The sequence below is a fragment of the Actinia tenebrosa genome, unplaced genomic scaffold (genome assembly GCF_029948245.1).
Source record: "Actinia tenebrosa isolate PJP-AT-01 unplaced genomic scaffold, QUT_ActTen_1.0 PGA_scaffold7__59_contigs__length_16204524, whole genome shotgun sequence".
NCBI lineage: Eukaryota > Metazoa > Cnidaria > Anthozoa > Actiniaria > Actiniidae > Actinia > Actinia tenebrosa.
The window spans coordinates 6,013,585-6,021,894 of record NW_028292584.1 but is presented as its reverse complement, the minus strand read 5'-3'; the positions used below and the strand labels follow the sequence as shown (position 1 = coordinate 6,021,894).

Below are 8,310 nucleotides of genomic sequence, written 5' to 3'. Positions count from 1 at the left end.
CAGGAAAAAAAGAAAAAAAAGAAAAGAAGGAAAAAAAAAAAAAAAAAAAAAACTACAATAAAATGTGGTTTATTTATATTTACAAATAATAAAAGAATAATTGACAAACTTGAATAAAAAATTTAAAATTGGTGCGCATCAGTTTGGCTTACATCATGATCAAATTTAATAAGTGAATCTTAAATGAGTTCGATCATTGTTAGCAATACCTTGACTTACATTAGGCCAGAGGTTGTTTCAGGGTTCGATCTGTGTTAGCAATGCCTTGACTTATATCAGGCCAGAGGTTGTTTCAGGGTTCGATCTGTGAGCTATTATGTGTGCCCTGACTTAGATCAGCCCAGAGGTTGTTTCAGGGTTCGATCTGTGAGGTAGCCATGCCCTGACTTAGATCAGCCCAGAGGTTGTTTCAGGGTTCGATCTGTGAGTTAGCCATGCCCTGACTTAGATCAGCCCAGAGGTTTTTTCAGGGTTCGATCTGTGAGGTAGCCATGCCCTGACTTAGATCAGCCCAGAGGTTGTTTCAGGGTTCGATCTGTGAGGTAGCCATGCCCTGACTTAGATCAGCCCAGAGGTTTTTTCAGGGTTCGATCTGTGAGCTACACTGTGTATGTGCCCTGACTTAGATCAATCCAGAGGTTGTTTAAGGGTTCGATATGTGAGTTACTATGTGCCCTGACTTAGATCAGCCAAGAAGTTGTTTCATGGGTGGATACAAAGATGTTTTCACTGGTTTGTCTGGATGATTGTCATGGAGACACGATAAACAAAAGTGAGGGCTACATCATGCAGTCAAGATTATCAAATCCAGCCATTATCACATTAATATTATCATTCCGTTTCAAAACGCATAGCTGTGAATACCTAACAACACTTGACTCGGTAAAGTAGGTAAAGCAGATTGACTGATTACTTTATCACGATAAAACTCAATGAAGATTTTTCCCATGTAAAACATTTTGGTTTTATATTTAAAAAAAACGACAAGTAACCTTAGAGCGGTTTCCATCACCAGGTCTAACCAACCAGTCTGAGCGGCGGCCAGTTCGTAAATGGATGCGTCAGTACTTTAAAACTGGTTAGCCAAGGTCTCAAAACTAATGAGAACTGACGCGTACCATTTAAAATGGACTGGTCGGTTCGACTAAATTGGAAGCGCCTTTAGTCTATTCTAATTATTCAAAATTATACCTTGAATGAAACCTGGTTTGTCTTCAGTTGTTTTGTGTAAAAGCTGAACACAGCCCACTTACGTAATAATTTTGCAGTTCACTGTCAAAAAATACTTTTGTATTTTCCCCAAAAGTTCTCCATTCACTCAAGTTACATTAAAGTATTCAATTAAGTTACCTTTAAAAATATTTCAATAGTCTCGCAGTCGAATTATAATTTTGTGAAGATTTGCTATTTGTACAATAGACATTTTCTTGTTTTTCTTTCCTTATTTCATTCTATTTTTTTCTCTTTTAGGTATTTGCTTTTCATTTTTTGAACAGTTTTTAAGCTTATGAAATGTGTCTTTGTCACTCGGTAAAGATCTATATGTTAAGTGTATGCTACATCGAGCAGATCAAAAAATCTGCCTCAGTTGGGTTCAGTTTTTAAGCTGTTAAAACACAGAGCATACGCATATCTAATATTGAGGTTGAATCTGTCTTTGAAGAGAGCTTGAAGCCTATAGCTAACGTTATCCCCCGCAGGTGAATTACTGAACTGTTCACTAAACGATTCAATTAATAAACTTTTCAAAAATTAAACAAACTAACAGAGCATTGTTCAACTTTCTTAATGTGACAAATCTCTAGCGTTTCACTAAATGTGGAAAAACATTGAACAACGACAATTAACTTGTAAAATCTAAAATCAGAAGCTAGAAACTTTTTGTTGTTTTTATTATTTATTTTTTGTCAAAACTACATCGCTGTTTATTCGTTTCAGCGTCCATTGAATGATAAGGCAAATGCATTCACTAAATCAAATGCAGTTACGTCTCTTTTTTTTTTGAGAAAAGGACTGCAAAATACAGCGTTACATTTCTTTCAACTTTTTTTTTACATTATCTGTCTTTTCTTCTTCTTTTGCTTGTTAGACCGAATGGTGTGATAAAGAATTAAAACTATTTTTTTTATTCCTAGCTTTGTTTAACTTTCAAATTCACATACAATTTAAGAAAGTAAATAAATTGAATTCTCTAATTTAAGAAAGGATTTCAAAAATTGGGGAGCAGAAAAAATTAATCATGACTAGTTACGGAATAGTGAGTAAGCCAGCAAAAGCAACAGACATTTCATCTCAAGCCCTTAATGAAGATTACACACCCTCTTCAAGTTATCTTGAATATCAACTTGATGACTCATCGATTAATGATTATCTCCACATTTCAGGTGCTGATGAAGTAGATTTTCCCTAATTAAGTTTAACAGCATTGAATAAAAGCCGTTTGATGAGGCGTTCTTCTTAGAGTACCTTGCTGTGTTTGCTTCCCATCTCTCGTCATTTCTTCGGATGCTTATCTTATTTTACGAGTATTTTTACCGCACAACCCAGGATGGTTATCTTATTTCCCGACGGCTCACCGAACGCGGAACTTAGGAGATTTGTCGGCTTTTGCGTCTTATCAATCTTAGGGGTGAGAAGTAGACGCCTGGAAACTCCGCACAGCATCGGGAATATGCCTTAAGCGAAAATGGGCAAAAACGCAATGTATTTACCCGCTCATAAAATGCTTAGTTTCTTACTAAAACTGATGGAGCATTTTTTTTTTCACGCATGCGTAGCAGCCATGAAAGTAGTTCGCACTCATATCTATATCATATAATATTTATTTTATTTATTTATTTATTTATTTATTATATCATATAATATTTAATCATATTGATTAAATAGGATTCCGGTTAAGATGCGTCTAAACAGGCTTACCTTTATGAACAGATGTGAATTCACGTGGGAGTAAACCGGTCTACTATTTAACACATCTAACGCCCATGTATTAATAAATTAAGGATGTTCTAAGTGTATAAATAGATGAAAATTTGAAGATGTAAACACTACGTTGAAGACCTAGGACAAACCCTTCACACATTCTAGTTCTGTTCTGATAAGGTAAGCAGCTTTATCTTGCGTATTGTTTAACGATTACTTTGTTTGAGAACGAATCCTTATAGTTTTCTTTTATCTCGAAATTTTTTTTTGAATATTTCTTTGGAGACATAACTCAAAACTCAAGGCAGGACTTCTTGCCCATAAACCGTTTGCCAAATTCTCTCGTATTCGCTACAAATAATACTCTGTAGTTTTAGAATACTGCTGCTGTATGTTATATATTTATAAAATATTTGAAATATAAAGCGCGCTGATTGGCTGACTACCGTGAATATAATTTCTTTGTAGGCATAACTCAAAAACTCAAGGCATGCCTTCCGTGCCCATTGTAATCCGTTTCCCAAATTCTCTCGTAGTGTTTATAAATATTACTCTGTAGTGTTAGAATACTGTTGCTATATTTAACCAATTTCCTACAGTTTCCATGGTATGTCCTCTTATTAACCACGACTTTCGTCTTCTAGCCGTCAAAATGTTGTGGACTAACGAGGCGTAGCCGAAAAGCTATCACCGTAAAATGCCATTAATTAAGACTGTTCTGACCATTAATATATCATGTGTGAACTGAAAATATGTTTTAACGTTTTCAGAACTGTTTCGAACAACATGGCATCTTTGAACATCTTGTTGTTTACCGCCTTGCTCGTTCTGTTGTTCGTTACTTGCTATGGGTTTAGACTTCAGAAAGATCGTAAGTGACAAAAGGAAAGGAAATTACACCTTTTGCTGTTCATTAACCGCAAAGGAATATTCATTCAAGCGAAAAAGCATTATCATTAGCGCGAAGAGGCACACAATAACGCGAACGGAGTTTCAAGAGCGCGATGGAACATTCATTAAGGAATTTAGCATAACATTGGACAATCATGAATATGTTTGTGCAGGTTCATTAGCGTTTTCGAAGTTTCATTAGCGCCTTTGTGCAATCAATAGACAAAACCACACATTCAATAACGGTTTTTGGACATTCATTAGCGCAATACATTATTACTTTACTTTTTACACGGGAATTGTAGGATTTTAGCTTTCTTTACATTTTTTACAACCCATGAATATAACCGTTCTTTACAAAGAAAACATGGCGTTAGGTATTGAAGAAAGAAGTGTATTTATCCTTGAATTGCTTCTCTATTCATACATCTGGGAAGATAGGTTTGCATGTGGTTGTACCACTGCATGCATTTTTGTTGCGTGATAACATTTATGTTTCTTGTAGTCGCTCTAAGAAGCAATCTTTTTCTTAGCTCTCCGAGTGGAATGCCTTGCCTTCTAGCTAAAATCCTACAATTCCCGTGTAAAAAGTAAAGTAATAATGTATTGCGCTAATGAATGTCCAAAAACCGTTATTGAATGTGTGGTTTTGTCTATTGATTGCACAAAGGCGCTAATGAAACTTCGAAAACGCTAATGAACCTGCACAAACATATTCATGATTGTCCAATGTTATGCTAAATTCCTTAATGAATGTTCCATCGCGCTCTTGAAACTCCGTTCGCGTTATTGTGTGCCTCTTCGCGCTAATGATAATGCTTTTTCGCTTGAATGAATATTCCTTTGCGGTTAATGAACAGCAAAAGGTGTAAAAGAAGTAGATGCTTTTTCTTAAGACTTCAAAGCCGTCGTACATTATCTTACTGTAGCCTTAGTTGCATCATTTTGTGTATGCAATAAGATAAATATGAATAAACAAATAAAAAAGAAAACTGAAGAAACAATTGAAAATCATTTTCAAATTACGACAGGTTGTATCGTGTACGTCCTGAGCTGTACCTTTACCATTCGTGCACGTGAAAACCGCTTTAATGCTATCTTAAGATTGCTTTGAATGCGAGGCTAAACTAGAAATACAAAAAGAAATGCCAAAAATTCCATCGAGAAAAAGTGTGACTTCTTTTGTATTTTCATATTAGCCTCGCTTCCACGACACTTTTCAGAAGCGTCCATTAAAAGGCCTTATAATTTGTCCCACGCACATATTTAATAAAAATGCTCTACTGACGCCCACATTTATATGCTATCTTAGTTTTAATTTAGTTATATTAATTTTCACTCTCTTTTCACTTTTTAGTCGAAAATGAATTCGAAGGTAACTCTAAGGAATTTGAAGGTAAGGTTTGCATGAGGAAATAATCAGTTTATCAATCTTAAATATCCCTTTTTATAATTAGACTTCAAAAATATTTTTTCACATATTATTTCTGTGCAGATAATTCTTTTCTCTTTTTTCACTTTTTATTTGTTTCTCAGATTCACAAAAGGCAATTCCAGTTAGACCAGGCAAACGGGAGTCTTCATTTTACAGGATGTTAAACGGTGAGGAAACATTTGGTTTAAGGTGCTACTAAACAGTAGCTGCAACTTAGTGGCTGGTGTGTTGATTGATCATGGTCTATGTTGATCCCCTTGATCATAAGGAAAAAAGGGAGGAAGGAAGAAAGGAGGAAAAGAAGAAAGGAAGAAGGAAAGAAAGGAAGACAGGAAGAAAGAAAGAAAGGAAGGAAGGAAGGAAGAAAAGAAGAAAGAAGTGAATGAACCGTGGAAAACCAAGAGCACTCGCCTCAAGCAGTCACGCCAGACAATAAACGCCTAAGACAGATCCCCCTTCATAATCCCCCCCGCCGGCCCCCTAAACCGCCCCACCTACCGCTTACCAGAAATAAAAAGCGCGAGCGCCTAAAATAAAACCTTCCAAATAAGAAAATAAGAAAATAAGTAAGCAACGAAGAAAGAAAGGATGACGAAAGAAAGGAGATTAAAGTAAAGGAGATGAAAGGAAGAAAGCTAGGAAGGAAGGAAATATAAGAAGGGAATAAGAAAATAGGAAAAGAAAGGAAAAGGTGAAAGAAATAAAATAAAGAACTAAAAGAAAAGAAACAAAGAAAGAAATTTTTAGGAAGTTGATCGAAATGCATAAGCAACTAATACTACGTCACCTCAAGTTGACACATTGAAAGAAAGATTTTTTTTTCATTTAAAAAATGCGATTCGACTTCTTATTTTTCTTCAGATCCACAATACAATGTAATCCCCGTCAGACCAGGCAAACGAAGGTAAGTAGTCTCGAGAAATTAACTTTCCCACAAACAAAATTTTAATAGCATTAAACCACGAAAGGGCTATGCCAAAACAATGTCCCAAACAGTAGGGACCTGATTTTATTACACATTATGGTCGATATCCTTATGATAAAGCTTTGAAGTAAAACCCCTTTCAGTGAAGTGATACGATATTACTTCATGGTAAACTGGAAACTGCAAATTTTGTCAGCTTCTCTCGACCTTAAATGTGTAATAAACAATTTCAGTATTACATGTTAAAAGCCTGATTTTTTTTATTCACTCGTTTTCCATATAATATCGCGAACGAGCAAGTCCATCATTAACCCCCGTCCTTCAGGAACCTGTTGAAATACTCTATGTACTGCATCATGCCGAAAGTGACTATTTCTATGCACGAATGCGTCGTTTAGCATACATGCAGGCATATAGTACTGCGTAAGGCGTTCTGCAATTTGACTTTTAGTCTTGGAGATAATCCAGAATTTTACTTGCAGTGGGTAGCACCGGATAATGCTACTCCTCCATCCCCACCCCTCCCCTCTAAATCTGGTCCCGTAAGATGACTTAAAGTTTTGACTTTATCCAAAAAATTAAAGGATTCAGGAGCCTATGAAACCACCCCTCCCCCTTCCTTTCTCCCTCCCACTTCACCGAAACCCTCTGCTCTGTACTCTAACTTTCAATCTCTTTTCTTTTTCCCCTGATGTCAGAGCTGAGCCAAATGATGCAAGTATGTATTGTTATTTTTAAAATATGTATTACGCATTAAAATAGAATAATATTTCCATAAAAATTGGTATAGACATTACATGCAGATTGGCTGAATTACCCTGGATAAGATTTCCCTGGATATTGGTTTCAATGGACTGGGATCATAATCCAGAATTAGTTCTTTCTATATTTTTTGTATTTTACTAAAGAATATCGCCTTTAAAACCATTGGACGTGTCATCCCAAAACATTTGGGAAACAACTATGAAGCTCGAGAGGATCGAGAAAAGGGGCCCAAAAACTTAAGGTTTTCCCCCTAATCCTTACCTAGTCAAGTTTCAAGTTTATTTCATAAAATAGAATACAAAATATTATAGAATACATTAAGAGTCATTCCATAACAGTGTTCCTGTATCGTTAGACATGTTTGCACTAATTTCGTGCAAACATGTGAAAACATCCATATGACCAATCTAAAACCTTGAATAGTTTTACCATATAATAAAGGAAACTTCATGCATGTCTCTCTCGCGATCTCTCGCGTATTGTGGAACTCACAATTTATTACAAATTGGGCAGCGAAAGCCCACAGAGCAACGTTCCACAACAGGAACCTAATATTAGATATATTTAACAGTTCCTCTTTTGCCTAGGTCCACAATGGCCTGACCAGTACTCAACCTTTCGTCCAGGCAGAAAGTAAATGGTTAGTAGTCTCCAATCCTTCTGCCTACCTTGCTCCCTTCCTCTCTCCAACCCTTGCTCCCTCCTTTTCCTTCTTTTCTCCCTCCCTACGTCTATTCCTTCCTTCTTTCTTTCCTTCCTTCCTTCCGTCCTTCCTTCCTTCCTTCCCTCCTTCCCTCCCTCCCTCCCTCCCTTCCTCTCCCTGCTTCTTTGCAAAGCATCTTTGTTCCTACTCATATCCAAATAGGAAATTTACAGCTTTGTCAAATCTGATTTTCTTTTCTCTCATAGACAGTTTTTCTTCCACGATAAGATGGTCGGCTTAAATCAGAAGATGACACGAGCTTGAAAAGGAAACTAGATAAACTAGAATCAAGAAATAAGTGAAAAGAATGGTTCATGTATTTTTAATAGATACAAAACAAAGCGTTTCAAATAGTACAATGAGTTTAGTGTATTTCCGGTCAAAATAAAATTTAACGCCAATAAGAATTCCCTAGCTACGTTTGTTGAGAACAAGCGTATTATTGAGCTATAGAACTGGCAGATTGATCATTCATCGCATATTAAATATTATTTTGAAGGCGATTAATATAATTGAATGAAATAAAAATAAAAATAAATGTTGAATATTAAATTGTTTATTTATTGATTAGTTATAAATAATAATGGATATGTCTTGTATGTATTATCGAGTCGCATAAATGCATTTCTAAGGTGTTTATTTAGGATATATGGCGATGGAGATATAGAG

At 35.8% G+C, this 8,310-nt stretch overlaps 1 protein-coding gene across 1 annotated transcript; it reads left to right on the top strand.

Moving 5' to 3' along the window:
- The first annotated feature begins 2,953 nt into the window (after nucleotides 1-2,953).
- On the top strand, nucleotides 2,954-8,193 carry LOC116290144 (uncharacterized). Its single transcript, XM_089040034.1, has 8 exons — nucleotides 2,954-3,102; nucleotides 3,693-3,793; nucleotides 5,171-5,209; nucleotides 5,350-5,415; nucleotides 6,110-6,152; nucleotides 6,872-6,891; nucleotides 7,526-7,578; nucleotides 7,848-8,193. The coding sequence occupies exons 2-7, from the start codon at nucleotides 3,709-3,711 to the stop codon at nucleotides 7,573-7,575; spliced, it is 303 nt and encodes a 100-aa protein (XP_088896160.1). The 5' UTR covers nucleotides 2,954-3,102; nucleotides 3,693-3,708; the 3' UTR covers nucleotides 7,576-7,578; nucleotides 7,848-8,193.
- The last annotated feature ends 117 nt before the right edge of the window (nucleotides 8,194-8,310 follow it).